At 32.8% G+C, this 21,179-nt stretch overlaps 1 protein-coding gene across 3 annotated transcripts in view; it reads left to right on the top strand.

Annotated features, from left to right (window-relative positions):
• LOC145296802 (coiled-coil domain-containing protein 83-like) overlaps window positions 1–21,179 on the top strand; it is a 277,113-nt gene that overhangs the window by 37,922 nt on the left and 218,012 nt on the right. For all 3 annotated transcript variants that reach the window (XM_080142876.1, XM_080142877.1, XM_080142875.1), the window contains exons 2-3: window positions 4,231–4,380; window positions 19,634–19,718. In XM_080142876.1, the coding sequence (XP_079999002.1) occupies window positions 4,286–4,380; window positions 19,634–19,718 (180 nt within the window). In that variant the 5' untranslated portion in view covers window positions 4,231–4,285. The remainder of the gene's footprint in view (window positions 1–4,230; window positions 4,381–19,633; window positions 19,719–21,179) is intronic.

The raw sequence follows: 21,179 nt of genomic DNA, 5'->3' as shown, positions 1-21,179 counted from the left end.
TCTACATCCTCATCCTCTTCATCATCCTTCTAGGCGTTTTCTAGCCAACATCACATGGTGAATCTAAGGTAGAAAAAAAAGTAGATAAGAAGCAAAGAAACTTGTAACTCCCTTCGAACTCCCCGCAGCCAGATGGACTCATCTCACGATCCATGTTTGTCGGCAATCCTTACACCTTTGCCTTCATTGGCTGATGCGAAATGCCATCATTGATGGACGCGGACAGTGAAGAAATCAAACAATTAACGAGTGGACACCACCAATCACTTGTTTATATTGTCACATGAGGCAAACACCTCGACTGACCATTGTCCAGTCTTCATTTCTTTTTCTAGTCTTTCCTGTTTTTATTTTTATTCACGAAAAGCAAATGGTAAATCAATCGTGGTTCGACAAGATTTACTTAAATATTTACCGTCCATTAATTCTGCGCTTATCTTTTTTTACAGTAGTTTATGAGATAATTTTCTTCTCTTTTTTTTTTGTTTTTACAGGGGAGTCATCGCTTATGAAGGCCCAAAAGCCTCTCGAAGATTAAAATTGATGAGTATCAGGTTATCCGTAAAATAGCACCGTAATGATTGGTAGTGATGCAAATTAGGTAGAATTTGATTATTTAAGAGGACGGTTCAACAAAAATTTGTTTATATTGGACTTGAAAATAACCATGTCATAGTCAGCTGGAAAGCACCTCGAGAGTATGGAATTCCACACCTTTTTAGTTCTAGGAAAGAAACTTTTTTCATGGAATTTGCGTTTAGTTTTAGGCACAGCTAGGGGGTAAAGAGAAATCGTTGATTGTAACTGAACAAGTGTTTGTTGTGAATGCTTTTAGGGTAAAGAGGATAGCTCAGTTAAGCACTTGTCATGAAAATAACAATAGAGCAGAGAAAGATTTGCGACGTCTCTTCTGTGCGAAAGGTTGTAAGGATAAGGAGATATTGCCTACTAAATTTCAAAGCCGGTTTTGAACTCTGTCACGGCAGGAAAAGGTGCTCTGGCCATCTCCCCAGCCTCAGATGTGGCAACAGCACACCATCATATGGCGTGTTATGCTCTCATGCAGGTAGAAGTTTGCATTAGAAGTAAGACATCTTCTGGGGCATTAGAATGATCCAAAGTTTAAAAAGTCTAAAAGTTTACGTAATTTATTTGAGAGCAAATTTATATATACACTGAAGACTTCATCTTGATCCCTCATAGAAGAGGAATGGTATGCGAAATAGTGTGGCTAACATGGTAACCGTATAAAAGACTAGGAACAGAGTGATTGGCGATGCTATAAACCACGTATCAAACTACAAGCACTTCACACAAAAGAAATTAGAGGTAAAATGACAAACGATCTAATGTTCCAAAATGATTAGCATGGGAGAACATAAGCGAAAAATGAGAAGTGCAAGGACTATGTGACGGCGTTTTAAATCAGGAGATGTACAATTAGAAGTGGAGGAAGCATATATGTGTAAAATATAGTCTTTTAAATTGACAATAGTAAGAACTCCCCTTTCTTTCTTTCTCTCTCCCTCTCTCTTTCTTTCTTTCTCTTTCACACTCTCTCTCTCTCTCTTTCCCCTCTCTCTCTTTCCCCTCTCTCTCTCTTTCACCCACATTCTTTCTCTTCCTCACTCTCTCTCCCTTTCTCTCTCTCTCCTCTCTCTCTCTCTTCCTTTCACACACTCTCTCTCTCTCTTTCACCCCTTTCTCTCTCTCTTTCACCCACACCCTTTCTCTTCCTCACTCTCTCTCCCCTTTCTCTCTCTCTCTTTCTTTCTTTCTCTTTCACACACTCTCTCTCTCTTTCCCCCCTCTCTCTCTCTCTTTCACCCACACTCTTTCTCTTCTTCACTCTCTCTCCCTTTCTCTCTCTTTCTCTTTCACACACTCACTCTCCTCTCTCTCTCTCTCTCTCTCTCTCTCTCTCTCTCTCTCTCTCTCTCTCTCCGTAATTAATAAAAAACTATATATTTTGTGTTTCTAAATGTTTTATATAAGGATTGATAATTTGTATTATTTGAATTATTCGGACAATTGTTCTCATCTTAAGCCTTAAATGTTAGACATTTTTTAGAATCAAAATTGGAATAAGGAAAATAGACATATGGTTTAGTAACATTATACTTTGATTTTAGTCTGAATATAAAATTCGTGTAAAACCTTTCTGTTCACAGAATTAATTTTAACCATTCTAGGGCGAGTATATATATATATATATATATATATATATATATATATATATATATATATATATATATATATATATATACGAGCAAACAGTTAATAAAACATATTAAAAAAACACTTTGAAATAAAGTAAAAACATATTTAATCTGAAAAGGAAACACTATATAAGTGGATAGTCCTTAATCCGCGAAGTTTCAAAGAAATACTTTCCTTCTCATCAGAGGGTAGGAATTAGCAAAATGCGGGATCGGATTTTGCATGCAAAAGTATTTGATGAAACAACAAGTAAGTCAAAGATCTTACTTGGAAAACAAATATATTTTATATATATATATATAGTATGGAATGATAAAATTGTAAGACGATGTGATTCCATTTCCGTTTGATGAAAAACGGTTTTCTTTTTTCTTGTTTTTTTTTTTTTTGTAGACTATCTACTAGTTGGCCAGTTGTATGCAAATCACAAGAGCGATAGGAACCTTCTATCATGTCTGAAAGTGGCACAATGTTCAACGAGTGTGATTGGAGATGTGCCGCTATATAACTCATGCTCTCTATTGATTCAAATTATGGCAACAGGTCCATTGCCAGCATCTACAAAATGCATCGATGGATTACCACAAATAACAGGGACGTGTCCAGTGTGGAAACAAAGTTTCCGTCCACGATTATGTCTTTGGTGTAGTGTCAAGTGAGGGTCACATCATACCACCTCACATCTTCGAAGTCTGTTTGAAAATCAACACTGAAGTGTACCTGGATGTTCTGAAAAGTATGGTGATCCCCTGGTGCAATCAGGTGGTTGCCGGCAGAGGTTGGGTGTGGCAGCAGGACTCGATGTCTGCCCACAAGTCCAAAAAGACCCAGGATTGTCCTCAGAAGGAGTGCTACGACTGTACCCTTCTCTCACTGCACCCACCTCCTCCCCCGACTCGAACACGCTTCATTACTTTGTCATACGTCGAGAACATCACCGACATGACTTCCCACAACACCAAAGCCAACCTAATTACTACCATCCGCCAAGTATTCGCCGAGCTCCCGCCTACGTTTGTGGAAAAAGCATGCTCCCAGTTCCGGATTCATATCGAGTCGGTGATTGAGGCTGAAGGCGGCTACATTAAATAGGTGTCAGCTCTACTACATAATCAAGTTACCTGAATTGACTTTTTTCAATAAAAGTTTTAAAATAAACCTGCAGTTTTGTTTTCGTTAGGGTGTCAGCTTTATCATTCCATTCTATGTGTGTGTGTGTGTGTGTGTGTGTGTGTGTGTGTGTGTATGTATGTGTGTGTATACACACACACACACATATATATATATGTGTGTATATATATATATACACACACACATTACACACACATACACACATACACACACACGCACATATATATATATATATATATATATATATATATATATATATATATATATATATATATATATATATAGGCAGCATTTTTTTCACTATGGCATACTTCATTAAATAAAATAGACTTTTTTTTTCTATTAATTCTATTTTCGATCCTTTCCAACTTTCGAATAACAGTCTTCACTTCTGGCGGGAACTGACTTATGTAATTTATAAAGTGTTTTTCTTCTTCTTCATTGGTTAATTATTTATCCTTTTTTCCATTGGTTAAAATTGGTTAATTAATAATCCTTTTTTTTTTTTATTGGTTCAGGGTGCTATTAATTTTAACCAATAGAAAAAACGATTAATAATTAACCAATGAAGAGGGAAAAAATTATAAATTATTCATAACCAGTTAGATTAACTTATCCCTGACGATTAACCCTGAAAGATTGGAAAGTACTCGGACATGATAAGCATAGTGATTACATAAGTCAGTTCCCGCCAGAAGTGAAGACTGTTATTCGGAAGTTGAAAGGATCGAAAATAGAATTAATAGACAAAAAATGCCTATTTTATTTAATGAAATATGACACACACACACACACACACACACACACACACACACACACATATATATATATATATATATATATATAATTTTAATTTGAGAATGAATTTTTTTCTTGTAGGCTAAAGTTACATTCATTTTCCGGTGCAACTTCTGATAATATCCATGACAAAAAGATGGAAAAGAAAAAGAAAAAAGTGCGAATCGAAAAGAAGAGACAAAAAACAAAAGAACCACAAATGTCCGGTCATGAAGCAATTTTAGTATACAAGTAAGTAAAACATTTTGGTGCATAAGTAAATAAATTTATATTTTAGCTTTACTAGCTGTCTCTACCCGATTAATTGTATTTCTTAAAGAAATTAATTTGTGCAAATATATTTAAATAAATATATTTCGGTATTAAAAAAAAAACACCTGAAAACAAAAACAAGTACAAATTAACCTGCATTGAAATGTTGTTACTGAGCAAACAAGGTCTTGTGGCGTAATGGATAAAGTACTAAGTAGAAGTCACTTCTGGGGGTTGAAGGTTCAATCCGCAGTGCGGATGATACTGACAATACAATTGAGAATTACTTTAGACTTCTACTTACGGTACGAGAGTATGCTATCTCTGTGAATTAAATAAAAGGTTCCGTTCGAAGTTCCGTACAGATTTCCGAGTTCAGCTGAAAGATTTCAAAGCTCGACAACTTACAAGGTGGAACGATAAAGTTGTCGCGCTAAAGAAAACAACACTACAGTTTTATTTTATAACTTTTATTGAAAAAAATCAATTCAGATAAACTTGATTATGTAGTAGAGTTGACATTTATTCAATGTCGCCGCCTTCAACCTCAATTACCGCCTCGATACGGGTCCGGAACAAGGAGCACGCCTTTTCCACAAATGCCAGTAGGAGCTCGGCGAATACTCGGCAGATGGTGGCAATCAGGCTGGATTTGATGTTGTGGGAAGTCATGCTGGTGATGTTCTCGACATATGATCAAACGAAGAAGTCCAGCGGGTTCGGGTTGCGGGAGGAGGTTGGGCAGTGAGAAAAGTGTACAAAGTCGTAGCACTCCTTTTGAAGTCAAGCCCGGGTCTTTTTGGACTTTGGGCCTGTTGCCACACTCAGTGTTTGCCAGCGGCTACCTGATTTCACCAGGGCATCATTACACTCTTCAGCACATCCAGGTACATTTTCGTGTTGATTTTCAAGCCGACTTCAAAGATGTGACGTTGCATGATGTGGTCCTCACTTGAAACCACACCAAAGACCATAACCGTAGCCGGAAACTTTGTTTTCATCACACTGTGCTCGTCCCTATTATTCATGACAATTCAGCGGTGCATTTTGAGGGTGCTGGCAATGGTCCTGTTGTCATAACTTGAATCAGTAGAGAGCATGAGTTGTTCAGCGGCGCATCTCCGATCTCACTCGTTAAACATTGTGTCACTTTCAGACATGGTAGAAGGTTACTATTGCTCTTGGGATTTATATACGATGGCCAACAAATAGATGGTCTGCAACAAAAAAAAAGAAAAGAAAACCAGTTTTCATCAAACAGAAATAGAATCACAACGTCTTTTCTAGGGTGACAATTTTATTGTTCCACCCTGTATATCTGAAGACGGTCACAGTTTACATTTGCTTAAATGTTTTAAGAATAACACGAAAAACGAAAACAGTTGTTCGAATAATCAAACTAATACTAAGTAAACAATTTTAAAAAGACGTTCATCCAATGAATGATCATAATCATATCTAAACAAAACCTTAAGAAAACAAAAACGTATATCAAAACCTAAAAATCAAACAAGATCACATGTCATCAATAGTCAAATCTCATACACTAAAAACATATATTTGTTTATTTTTCTAATATTACGTTGTGATTTGGCTTTCAAGCGCAGTTGATGCGTATTTTATTTTATTCAAATTAAAACAACGTTTCTATATTGAACTCTCATCCGTGACACTAACCAAAAGATCTTTTTTTTTAATTTAAAGTGAGCTGTTTTTCCCTTCAAAAATATTCAAATTTTTTTTTTTTTTTTTAATAATTTTGAAAGTTAAATTGAATAAATACAGTATCTTCTAGTTATCTATATATATTAGGATAGTGTCTATGTTATTTATTTTGTGTGTCACGTTTATATGCGAGTGACTGTAGCTTAATTGTTATGGACTCCTGTTTCTTGTAATAAATAATTTTACCAAAACTTCTTCATAAGTTTTGGTTTCGGTTTCGATTATAGCTGATGGCACTCCAAAATCCAAGATGGCGTAATGGTAAAATATAAAGGTAACTGCAGCTTTTCTTCCAAATTTTCGGATTCTCACCATGTCGTATCACATTTTAATTCCTTTTGGTGGATTGATTGTTGCTATTTCTTCTGATGAGTTAAGGGCATAATAGATTTACTAATTGATATAATAATAAAGTGATTGATTTTGCGCTACGAAACAGACACTGTCAAGAACTGTACGAATCAATTGAATCAAAAGGAATAAAATATGAAAATTGTCAACATTATATATATATGTATATATATATATATATATATATATATATATGTATATATATATATATATATATATATATATATATGTTTTTTTCATAAGTTTTAGTTTCGGTTTCGATTCAAGCTGATGCACCCAAGTCATATGGATATATTTTATATTTTTGAAATCGCAAAAATATAAAAATCGATAGATCATTAACTCTATAATAATAATAATATATACAAAATCTGAAAGAATTAAAATATCATATTTAACCATACTTTATGACCGGGCAATGCCGGACGTCCCTGCTCAATTAGATAAATACTTTTGCAGTTTTTGGCTTTTTCTTCAAGATCAAAGTGTAGTATCTGTTCTTCAGATGCTGCACTTCCATTTCTTGTTCTCTTTCGGTGGAGGATCAGTCCTTCACGACTGAGACAATTTTTATTTTTGTACCTTTTCTCCACGTTAAAAAACGACCCCGGGGGCTAACTCTGTCCCGTGGGGAGGCATAGTAAATAGGTACAATAACATCAGAGCGTCTCCATAAAATTCTCCAGAATGCCAACATCAATATATTACATATGAATGAGTCCCCTGTGGAATTTCCACAGGTCCCGCTAGTCAAATTATTAACTGATTAAAATTGTTAGATATCATAATTATTTGTTGTTTCACAAAAATCATGCGGATATCCAAAATCTGTGATTTAAAATCGAACTTTTAGATTTCCAGTTTAAACATCTCCTGTGTGTCCTATTTCGCTAGATGTAGTTCACAATTGTAAAAATGTGTATTTTAGCAGCTTCCAATATGTCAACTAATGCTGCTTTAATGTCTCCTCTCACTCTTTACTCTCCCCCTGTCTCTCTCTCTTTCTTTCTCCCTCTCTCTCTCTCTCTCCCTCTCGCTCTCTCTCTCTCTCTCTCTCTCTCTCTCTGGGCAGACTCACAGAAAATGCAAACTATGATGTCTTTTGAAGGTCTGTGTATTGTAACGTTTATATAAATTAGATAATTAAAATAATTTATTATAAATAAATAGTATTAAATGTATTTAAAAATTGTTTTGGAGTCGATATTATTTTCTGTAATCTAGCACAGATGCATGAGAAAAAAAATATCTTCCTAGATGAAATATCGATTAGACTAAATATAGAAATCGGCAAAAATCAATTCAAAGTAAAATTTTATTTTTAAGAACATAAATCAAATGAGATCATATATTGTTATCAAAATAGATTTAGTATCTAATTTGTAGGAATGAAAGTATCGATGACCAAAATTGATAGACTGACTTTACTTTAATTCTTTATGAAGACGGTTCAATAAGAACTTGCTTACGTTGTACTTGAAGACGACAATATTGTAGTAAACTGGAAAGCAGACCAGCGGAACAGACTTTCACATGTAGCCAGTTCTTTCTTGCTTACATACGAAATTATCGTACTTAGTATTACAGACAAAGGAATAGACATTTATGAAGATATTAGACGTACCTGTGACTCCTTTCGGTCACAAGAATTACAACCAACTATTTATTCCATTTTGATTCCATTTGAAAATACATATAACCTGTGACACACTGTTTAAGACATTCTAATTTCATAAATAACAAGTGAAGCATGCATGGTCCCCCATGAGTGCACACAGAACGGGGCATAAAAAAGGATGAGTTCAGCATTTTCAACCCCCCATTTAGCCCCCAAAATCCTCATGGGACATCAAATCCGGGTGAAAATAGACAAACGGTTCAGTTTTAGGCCTTAATATATATAAATTTGAGTTCTGCACCATACAAAAAAGAAATGACTAAGTCCATTTTTTGCACGACCCCTAATTTAGTCCCAAAAATCCCCAAGGTCTTAATATATTTAAATATGAGTTCAGCACCATGCAAAACTGCTAAATAGACATACACAGAAAATTTTGGACAAATATGGTAAAATAGTCCCAAAAATGGGGTGTTTTTATTAGCCCTAAAAGAGCCCCTGGGGCACATGCAGGAGTTATCGCGAATTATAGAACAAACAAAATTATATAGAAATCAGTTAGTTACAACTTTTCAGAAAGTTTTATAAAAATCTAAGGCATCAATTTTTTTTAATAAGCACAAAAGTGTCAATTTTAGTCATTTTAACTCGAAAAGCGCCCCGAGAGGGGCAACCGGAGTTTTCCTGGAAAATCTGATCTGTTACTTTTTTTTACTCATATCATGTTTAATCTTTGTGCAAAATTTCATAAAATTCCAACACGTAGTCATTGAGAAAAGTGCGGACAGACAAACAGGCGACCAGACAAGGGTAAATTTACAGGTGCATCCACCTTTTGTTGGGGGACTAAAAATAATAAATCTATTTACTTCTATATTATTGTCATTGTACACAAGTATTAGAATTTTTTTATTTTTTTTGTATAGAAGAAACAGATTTATTATTTTGGCATTTAATTTAGATGTGTGTTTGTGAGGTGTACAGTAATCATCATCATCATCATCATCATCATCATTTGGTTTAACATGTTGGCATGTGTTGGACAGCTTTTAGAAATTGACTGCCAAACAAGCCGATCTCTAGCCAGATCATCATTTAAACTACACAACCTGAAATGTAATATATTTTCTCCGGAAATCATTTCCTTAATCAAAACAAGATTTTTATAGGTCGAATTCTTTTCCTGGTACCATGTTTGATGGGGGTGACAGGGACCAGCGCTTTTTATCTCTTTTATATCTAATTCTATTGGTGAAAATAGTTTTCTTGTTTAGAAACAATATTAATACTTCAGTCAGCTGTTGTTGATTGAGGCTATCATTTTCTTGCATATGAAATTATCTCCCTTAGTTTTTTTACATGCAAAAGAATAGATATTTGAAAGATATTAAAAGTACATATGAAAGTAAAAATAAAATAGATAAACCCCATAATTTATTATACCATACCTGTTCACACTGAAACACTTATCACAATATTCTGTGGATCTTTATTAAAAAAAAACTTGTTAAACTTTGTGACATATTTCCATTCTATGGAGGTCAAGCGCGAACGAACACCCCCATAATTTTATTATACCATATTCCTTCAAAATGAAACATACGCAGATAGATATGAAAAGTCTTTATTAAAGTTTGTGCCTATTTCCATTCTATGGAGGCCAGGCATGAACGCAAACCCCACAATTTTATTATACTATCCCTATTAAAGTTAAAACATACTTATCAAAGTATTCTTATGTACATCTATATCAAAAACACTTGTAAACATTTTTTTTTAATTTTTAATTTTTTTATTTCCATACTTTGTTGACCAGGCACGTACGCAGACCCCACAATTTTAATGAACCATCATTATGCCAGATCAAACATATCCATTCCTGTGTCTCGATACATCTTCTATCATTATATGTGATCAGTTTTCTATAATAGTCAACCATATAGGAGCCTATTTGTGACCAGACACACACACAGACATTCAGCTTTATATATATATATATATATATATATATATATATATAAAGCTGAACGTTTGTGTGTGTGTCTGGTGACGAATAGGCTCCTATATGGTTGACTATTATAGAAAATAGTAATAACGCTATATATATATATATATATATATATATATAGTAATAAGCTATATATATATATATATATATATATATATATATATATCGTGACCAGACATATATATATATATATATATATATATATATATATATATATATATATATAGCTTAGAGCGTTATTACTATTTTCTATAATAGTCAACCATATTGGAGCCTATATATATATATATATATATATATATATATATATATATATATATATATATATATATATATGCATATATATATATATATATATATATATATATATATATATATATAGCTTAGAGCGTTATTAATATTGTTATTATTAATATTATTATGGTTAATAGTACATTTCCCATTACTCCACCACGCCAATCATCCACATCCAAAAATCTATTTTTGTCCTGTTAGACACCTCCAAAGAACTTGCTACCCTATCTCTCTAACTTTGCCTTTTAAAAAAGAAAACATAGAAATATTGCCACATATTACTTAGCATATATTATACTCTGAAATCCAGTATTATAGCCTTATAACTACGAACCCAGACCCACCCTTTTCGCCTTAAATCACCATCATAATATCCCTCCCAAAAGTATACACTAATTCATAGTTCTGTTGTTATCTCGCTTGCATCTGTCAAAAATGCTCTCCATAGATAATAGACACCTTACACGCCGTTAAATTAAAACCACCACACATCCAGTTATGCTCCAACTTTAACCCTAAAACATATACTACATACACTTAAGACTATGATAGAGACTCTATACAGCTTTCTGCACTACACTATATATAATACGCTCCTCTTTTATTTAGAAGTCGACCCCCCAACATGATCTATAATTTTAATTTGTTTTGATCTATTTCGTTCCTAATGAATCCAATGCTAGACGCTGCATCCCCATTATGCTACCTAGCATCTTCTCTACTCTTCTGATGAGCAGCATTAGGCTTCGAAATGCCTTGGCATAAAGAGTCCCTTCTATCCCCAACTAATCGATTGTATTCTCTTATTGAATAAATGAACCCATCTATATCCACCAATATATAGTTCTGTGACTTCATTTCCCACTCCTATTGTTTTCATATATATATATATATATATATATATATATATATATATATATATATATATATATATATGAAAACAGTTATATATATATATGATGATTGCAACGTCTTGTCAGACGAATGCCACTCCCTCAGACACTTAAAAGTCCATGAGCCCAAAAATGACTTTCATCGCCACAGGTCCATTTTAATAGTCTGAGGGAGTATCTATACACAGATGATGTTACAGAGTCTTAGCTTTGTACGACAGCTAAGTCTCCCTCTCAGTTCAAAACGTTGAGATCCAGCAACAAGCAAGAGCAAGATAGCCAGCAACAAATTAAACTGCAGACCAGCTTAATGGTACTGGTCTCCCACTTTATGGTTTTTTAAATCAGAGATTTGCTTCTCCTAGAAAGGTTGCCTTCACCATGGCTTACGGGAGCTCTCTCTACCCCAACACACATATGCATACACACAAACACACATGGTGCTAGTTGGCCGTTGACTTCGAAAAAGGTTCATTCACCCTTATATATATACATACATACAGAGAGAGAGAGAGAGAGAGAGAGAGAGAGAGAGAGAGAGAGAGAGAGAGAGAGACGGTTGCAAAACAACAACAATGAAACCGTGAACTTAAACATGGTAAATGTACATTACCACAGGTATATGAACAAACGAGCACACGCACATGCACACATATGCATATATGTATACACACACGTGCATACGCATACATACATACATACATACATACATACATACATACATACATACATACATGCTAATGCCAGGTAATCTTGCCGTACATGTGTCAACGTAATTAGACGAAAAAGAAAGCAAACAAAAAACAAAAATATCAATATTAGAAAATGTTTATTTTTTCAGCTCAAGGGAAATAACTCTTACTTTGTATTTTTCAGATTTATTTCCCTTGTACTGCGTGAACCTTGCTTAATTATATGTTAATCTATCTAAATACTGTTGACAGCAATGATATCGATTAACAGAGATATGTTTTAATAACTTTACTGCGCATTAAGGCATATTGGGTATATAAGGTGTAGGATAGGTAATATGGGGTTTAATTTAGTTTTATACCAAGAGGGCAAAATAAATGTCCGATTAAATAAATGTATAAACATTTTGACCCACCCCTTTCCTTCACTTAAAATTTACCCAAATTCAGGAAATCAACCAATTTTAATGAAATTTTATGTATTTATTAATTTACTATTATTAACTAAATATTAAGAATATAATAAACCCATTATTTTTTTTTTAATATTAATGAAAGTGTGTTATTTTGTGTAAACAAAGAACACCGTTGCTAAAGTTATAATTTTAAGTAATAAAAGAAGGACGCGTGAATTTTTTTATGAAAATAAAGTATCGTAGATTTTAACAATTTAAAAGCAAATTTTATGTTTCAGGAACATTACGGAAAAAGAAGCTAAAGTTTGCGTTAATGAAATTAATAAAGCTCGAAGAAAAATTATTTCTTGTATTAACGACATTGTCATTGCATAAGCATTGTTTATTTAATATTTTCATCAAAATAATAAATATTTCATTTTATTTTGATGATAACAGTTCGAAAATGTCAAATGCAATATTATAATATTTTCCTTGTACGCATGATGGTGTCAACATCAGCATATATATATATATATATATATATATTTATATATATATATATAGTGCAAAATTTGTTCAAAGGCTCGCGTTTTCTTTTTTTATAACTTTAGTTTATTTCCTGGATTTTTTTCCATTACAGCTGTTTCATTAGTGGATAGGCAATTTTACGATTTATGTGTCCATGAAAATATTCTGTCTCACCCAACTTCTTCAGATGTTTTTCCAACAAAAGGTATATTTTTAACATGCTGAGCATCGTATTCGGGTAAAAAGACTTCCCAAGCCATGCTTCCTCACTTCCGCCATCTTTTTGTGTTATGTGAAGATAGTTTTCCGTTTAACCCGTAGTTTCGTGTATATATATATATAATATATATATATATATATATATATATATATATATATATATATATATATATATATATATATATATATATATGCGTTTTTTTTTTGTTTTTTTTTTCAATCTTGAAATAAAAATAAAGTTGAAAAATTTGAGATCTAAGATCACCAAGAAAAAAAAGATTTTAATGGTATTATTTTCAATAACCATTAAATTAAACAAATACGGATGGGCAACAGTGTAAAGAAAACAGAATTTGCACCTCACCTGCCGTATTCTATTTAATTATTAATAAATAATTGTTTTAGCTTATTTTTTCACTGAATAAATTGTCAGTGTAATTAATGATTTTAATTCACTTTTTTACACTTACTATTCCTTAATCATTTTATTTAAAAATGATTCATTTAATTTATCATTACAACACGCTAAAGAATAACTTGAGTCATTATGTAAAAAAGTAACTAATTATTCTATTCCTTTTTATTATTATAACAAAATAGGGTTGCTTCAATTTATGAATATTTTTTATAATCTTCAAAAATATAGAAATTAAGGAATAATGTTTCAATTCCTCTATAATTTTTAAAATAAAATTGACTTTCTGACGTTTTGAGTCTCCATAGAACTTATGCGTGACGGTTTGTTTGTTGTTTCTGTTACTGAAATCTAATTAACCAATTTTTATAATAACTAAGTGTTTTTTATTCAATATCTTAAAACTTTACTAAATATTTTTGAAATATTCTCAGAAAGTTAATATTTATCCTTCAAGAAATATTTATACTGAACTAGCAAGCCGCCCGGAATTGTCCGGTCGTAAAATACGTTTAAATATGATATTTTGATCAATGCAGATTTTGTATTTATGATTATATTATATTGGACCCAATACATAGTAATGATTTAAAAAGTTTTACAAAAAAGTGACTCGTGTGTCACCACAGAAAATCGAAACCAAAACCTTATGATTTATTTTTTCCTTTGACGTTAATGCCTGAGCTATGAAGACATGTTTGCTACAAGACTAAAAATTAAAACATTAACCAATAGTTGTTACATTACGCATGCATATTCGTAATGCTGTCGTTCGACTTTCACCTGGCAAATGTAATTTCTTTAATTTTCACACTTTTGCCCTGATTTTCCCCGGCTAAACCCAAAATATAAAGTTTCATGTCTGTAGACCAAAATCTGACAGAAGAATTTGGTAAACAAAATATTTACACAAATATATACAAGTTAGAAAAGCATTTCATCCAAGGCATGAAAATTGTTAAACAAAATGTTTTACTATAGGCTTTAAAAATAAAGGTACAAGATTCAATTTGAAATTTATTTATCTTAAAAGTGCACTTTTATAAATTTTACAAAGTAAGGTATAAAAAATTTAATTTAAATTGAATCAAAAAATTACCTTGGATTTATTTTATGTAATGTATATTTTGTTGCACTTTAAAAAAAATCATTGAAAAATTTATATCTATATCATTAATTGCCAGATGAAAGATAATGTTTTTAAATTGCAACAAAATGTACACTAAACTAAAGATGATTATCTCAAAAGAAAACAGAAAAACTAATAGGGAATTAATTAAAATGAATGTTTAAAAGAATATGCAAATTAGCTAGATATTTTGCAGATGAATGCACTTCCACGAGCCATATATAACAAAGTTGTATTTTCTTTTTTAAAAAATGGAAACAAAGTTGTTGTTTTTTTTTTAATATGAACATCAATATACAAAACAAAATCCAAATTTATAGTAATATAGATTTATTAAACTTTCAAATTTAGCCGAATCAAACAACAGATATCATCAGGCAGCGACTTGACTATTCAAAAGTTCAATGAATAATCTGATTATTCATTGAACTTTTGAATAGTCAAGTCGCTGCCTGATGATATCTGTTGTTTGATTGAAACAAGTGGCTATTTGTAGCAGCGGGATGTGAGCATGTTTATATAACAATAAACAAGTATTATCAGCTCTTTTTATTGCGCACTATCTAACAACCTCGTTGAATTCATTAGTCCATTACTTTTGAATAAAAAAACCCGAGTATATATATATATATATATATATATATATATATATATATATATATATATATATATATATACTTTTTCGTTTCTTACTTTTTGCTACATTAAATAAAATAGTTACAAAAACAACGTTTTTGTTTGAAACAAAAAAATAGTCGCATCTTTCTTTTCTTACAATTAGTGTCTGAAATCATCGTATGAAAAAAAATCTCTTAGGAAAATAGAGTTACTTCCCTTAACGAATCAGTAATTCTTCTGCATTGCTTATTTCAGATTTGTATTAAATTTCACCCATAATCATTAGACACTAAATAAGCAAGATTTCCTTAATTTCATTTTTTTTCTTCTTTAAATATTTTCTAAAATAAAAACCATGTAATGAATTTTGTTTAAAATTAGAATAAGGATTCTAGACATAAGATTCAGTATCACTCTATCGTAATTTTAATCTCCCTAAGGGAACAAAAGAGTGGCACAAAACTGTTCTGTTCATGGAATTCAGTTTATCAGCCCAGGTATTTTTTAGTTAGATATATAATTTATTTGATTAGGTTCAACATTGATTTTCCCGGCATTTTTTGTTCAAATTTTTTTTTTGTCGGATAAACTGTTTTGCTTGACCAATCAATTTCGCCTTGATTCATTAACGTAGCCCTAATCTACTAGTTATACATCTTGCCATGTCTCTAAACAACTTAAATGAAATGAATTAATAGATTGTGATCAATCATACGTTATCATTGGTGCCACGGGGCTTATAAAGAAGAACCTGAAGTCCTACCTAACTAATATTCCTGGTGAACCAAGTGCAAAAGAGATCTAGACAATTGCACTTAAGGGATCAACGAGGATACTAAAAAGAGCTCTCGGTTGGTTTCAATAAAAAGCAGGTCAATGTTGATAGCGTGTTTGGCTGCTCCATACCCAGCGTTAAATTCTTCAAAAGAAGGAAATTAAAAAAAAAAGAAAAGAAAAGAAAAAAAAGAAAAGAAAAAAAGCAGAACCAGCAAAGTTGTTTACCGGGTTTGACTGTTAAATAGTTTTTATTTACAAGCGCAAAGCTGATTGGCACAAGCATGCAGCTTGCCTCCTGGCTTGTCCAATCATATGTCATGTCTCAGGCAAGTTGTACACGTGACATAGTAAATAAAAAGGTTGAATCCAGATGATATGAGATTTGCTTGGCCTTCGGGCTAGAATCAAAGTGTAGCATCTGTTCCGGCGGATACTGCAAGCAAAGACCATATGTGGGGGTAACCCCACATATCAGACCTTGGTCAATGTAGGGATCACCCTACAGACCAACAGTTACTATCCAGCTCCCATTTCCCACCCATCGGGAGCTGGTCCCCTTTTCCCTCCCCCTCCCCCTCTCTCTCCACATTAAAAAACGGCCTTGTGCCTGATTTGCTCAGTGGGGAAGCAAATAAATACATTTTCCCTCTCTTCCATACTTGAATGCAGAATTGACAGCACACGTGCAACAGTGCCTCATCAGAAGCTTGTTGGCACTAAAAGGATAATTAAAATCCATCACAACATAACGAACACACACACACAACATTTAAACATTCTTTCAATTTCTTTCTAATAATACAAAAAGCAATTAACATTCTCTTTAATAACTTTGAGTTAAGAAAATAAATTTTTATATAATTAAGCGAAAAAGTTTTGATACTATACTCCAGGCCCATTCGACGCATGGTAGTAAAACTGTCGACATCAGAACTGTTCTATATCTCAACTAAAGACTTTCCCTTGCCTTACAAGAGAATATTAAATTCACGAACATTCTATTACGGTAATCCTCTATTCCTAAACATATATATAAAAAAAAAAATCTCTTGTGTGAATGCAGGCCTCTTCGCCTTTATTTATTTTGTTTTGTTCTTTTCATGTAACATGTCTCTCGTCGTTTTCCCATTATAAACATTCTCCAAATAAAAATGGAGATTTTACAAAAAGACCCAAGGAAATAAAAGACTAACATTTTCGTTACACGAAAAGAAATTCTGTTTTCTTTAATAACATTTCTTATTCCTTTGCAACTACCGTCGTTTTTCCTTTCTTTTTAATATAAAATGAAATTCACGTAAGTTACGCTCGTTTAAAGCGTCCCAAATTATCTTCTGAAAAAAAAAAAGGGCGGGGGATCTCTTAGTGAACAAGAGTTATTTCCCTTGCATTAGTTCCGTACTTTATGATTCATTTTGGACCGTGATCGTAATAAAACGATTCTTTTTCTCTGAATATTTTAATAAACGAGGGTGTTAGTGATGTATTAGTTGTTGTTAGAGATATACGGACACAAAATATCTGTTATATTTTCTGTATTCATTTTAATATTTTTTTTTATTATGTGAAATTTTATGTAGTTAAAAATTCACAAACAAGCAAGGCGAGGTTTTTTAAAATCCAACTTAACAAAGAGAGAAAAGGTAAAATAGCAATTTCTCGTTTTCTCCACCCCCCCTTTTTTTCTCCCACTTTTCTTTTAATATTCCCCCACTTATCATTCTGAAATCTCTGTGTATAATTAAGATACACTGATATATCTTTCCAGTCATCTTGATTTTGTTCTTTATTGCCAGTCTAAGATGAACGAACTCATTGGTTATTTCGTTTTGAAATACTGATTGCGATAGAACAAAATTATTTACTCTGTGAACTAGATATTCAATTCATTATTTAATGTGATGAACAAAATTATTTACTCTGTGAACTAGATATTCAATTCATTATTTAATGTGATGAACAAAATTATTTACTCTGTGAACTAGATATTCAATTCATTATTTAATGTGATGAAAAAAATAGTAAATAGAGTAAAAACTATTTTATTGCCCTCCCCCTCCGACAAAAGAAGGATGGGCCTGTATATCCACCCTTATCTATTCACCCGTTCGTCTGTCCGCACTTTTCTCAATAACTATACCTTGGAATTTTTTGAAATTTTGCACAAAGATTAAACATAATATTTTACTGACTTGGCCTTCGGGCCAGAATCAAAGTGTAGTATCTGCCGGAACAGATACTGCAAGCAAAGACCATATGTCGAGGCAACCCCACATATAAGACCTTGGTCAATGTAGGGGCGACCCTTCATACCAATTGTCGCTATCCAGCTCCCCTGATCCCCGGAGAGCTGGTCTCCATCTCCCCTTCACTCCTCACATTAAAAATCGGCCCTGTGCCTAATTTGCTCGGTGGGAGAGCAAATAAACACCAACCCCACATATAAGACCTTGGTCAATGTAGGAGAAACCCTTCATACCAATTGTCACTATCCAGCTCCCCTACTCCCCGGGGAGCTGGTCTCCATCTCCCCTTCAATCCTCACATTAAAAATCGGCCTTGTGCCTAATTTACTCGGTGGGGGAGCAAATAAATACCAACCCCACAGATAAGACCTTGGTTAATGTAGGAGAAACCCTTCATACCAATTGTCATTATCCAGCTTCCCTACTCTCCGGGGAGCTGGTCCCAATTTCCCCTTCACTTCTCACATAAAAAATCGGCCTTGTGCCTAATTTGCTCGGTAGGGGAGCAAATAAATAGCCTGTTCTTCAGATGCTACACTTCAATTTCTTGTTCTCTGTCAGTGGAGGAGAAATCCTTGAGGCAATTTCTATTTTTGTTCTTTTTCTCCACATTAAAGAACGACCCTGGTCTCTAACTCTGTCCTGTGGGGAGGCATTGTAAATAGGAACATTAAACATAATATGAGTAAAAAAAGTAACGGAATGGATTTTCCGGGAAAACTCCGGTTGCCCCCCCCCCCTCTCCCTCCAGGGTGCCTTTCAACTTAAAATGGCTAAAATTTACAATTTTGTGCTTATTAAAAAAAATTGATGCCTTGTATTTTTATAAAACTTTCTGAAAAGTTGTAACTAACAGATTTCTATATAATTTTGTTTGTCTATACTTTGCGATAATTCTTGGGTGTGCCCCACGGGCTCTTTTAAGGCTAATAAAAACACTTCATTTTTGAGACTATTTTACCACATTTGTCCAAAATTTTCTGTTTATGTCTATTTAGCAGTTTTGTATGGTGCTGAACTCAAATTTAAATATGTTAAGACCTTGGGGAATTTTGGAGCTAAATGGGGGAGGGGAGCAAATGATGGACTTAGTCATTTCTTTTTTTGAATGGTGCAGAACTCAAATTTACATATGTTAAGGCCTAAAACTGCACCGTTTGTTCATTTTCACCAGGATTTGACGAATACTATAATACTTAGTTCGTTGCACCTTATTATAGTAATTGAAAAATTAAATCTTTTTTTATTAATAAAATTTAAATTTATGTGCTTCTTGTTGACGCAACTATCTTGCAGAATTACTTCTGTTTATATTTATTAGAGTCAATGTAACTGAAGAAAAGCTGCGGGACCTGAAACTGCAAATTCGTGCTTGGGAAGAGAAAAATGACCGACATCTTGCACGAGTACGTAAATCACGTGAATTTTATTTTTGTTGTTGTTGTTGTTGTTGTTGTTGTTGTTTACGTTGAAATTTCTTCTTTCTTTTTTTTTTTTTTTTTTTTTTTTTTTTTAACCTGATCTTTCAAAATTACAATTTAATCTTTTAACCTAATAATGTCCGCACCTGGGAACATATTTTGCCTATTTAAAAACAAGAAAAAGCTATAACCTGCAAACTAGAATGTGTGTTTTGTGCCTCATTGATGATTGAATACAGTTAAATTTGTGCTTATTTTTGCTTAAAAAACCTTAATTCCTATAAATACATATTTATCGCTAACTCTGTATCAAACAGATATCATAATACTTAGTTTGCTGCACCTTATAATAACAAAGACCCATACAAAATTTCAGCGAGATCGACCTAGTAGTTTCTGAGTAAAATTCTTGAATAAATGTGATATTGTAATGACTAATTCCTATTAATCTTTATTAACCTCTAACTGTGCATCAAACAGATGTCATCATATTTAATTTGCTGCAATTTATCATAAAAACGTTGATACAAAATTTCTGTTAAAAAGGTTAGACAGACACACACAGAGGCAGAGGGACTACGACAAATATGATATTATGGACGACTTTTTAATTTTAGAAGCTAATGACAGAATATTGGATGCGTTGTGTTAAAATAATGTTAAAAACTGAATTTTTCATATAAGGTTAAATTGAGAACAAAATTGAAAAATTCCATCAAATGTTAACAATTAGAGTTGGAGCTGGGTGTCACGATCTCTGGCACAAAAAGCCTGAAACGAAATGCTTAACAAGAATTTGTTTACATAGGACTTGAAAAATGAGTATGTTGTAATTAGCTAGAAAGCAGCCCTGCAATATTGTGTTCTGCAGATGGGTAGTTCTAGGAAATAAACTCTGCTCATGGAAGATCTGTTTACTTAAAACTAAACAGAGGGAGAAAGAGAAATTATTGACAGTGGTTATAGCTAGATAGGCGACTTTTTATAGGTGGTGGTGGGGGGGGACCGTAGATTGGAGTTCACTCGAACACCTACAATTAAAAGCTTTGTCTTTGTTCGTTGCACTTTAGAGTGGTCAAGAAAAAGCTCACGTGATGAATAAAAGAATAAGATATCAAAAAGCGTGATACAATTAATACAATACTATTAAATACGATTAAATACTCTTAAATACAATTAAATACTATTAAACAAAGATGTTGTTGGTGTTTTTCTTTTATTTTGTTACATACTTGCAGCCATAAATAGTGAGGAATACACCGAAAGTTTGGCGGTTACATAAACGACTACAATCATGATTACAATTTAATGTCACTATTTAATGAGTCAACTACTTACATATCAAAGAGAGGGACACCTGTTTTAGTTAATAAAAATAAAACGATGATCAATCTGCGGAGAATTCTGTTAATGTCCTTGGATATGGCAGGTCCTTATCTATCTATC

Source organism: Euprymna scolopes, chromosome 17, assembly GCF_053919585.1.
Source record: "Euprymna scolopes isolate OS-2025 chromosome 17, ASM5391958v1, whole genome shotgun sequence".
Classification (NCBI taxonomy): domain Eukaryota; kingdom Metazoa; phylum Mollusca; class Cephalopoda; order Sepiida; family Sepiolidae; genus Euprymna; species Euprymna scolopes.
The sequence above is the reverse complement of the archived record's forward strand: the minus strand, read 5'-3'. Positions and strand labels throughout refer to the sequence as shown.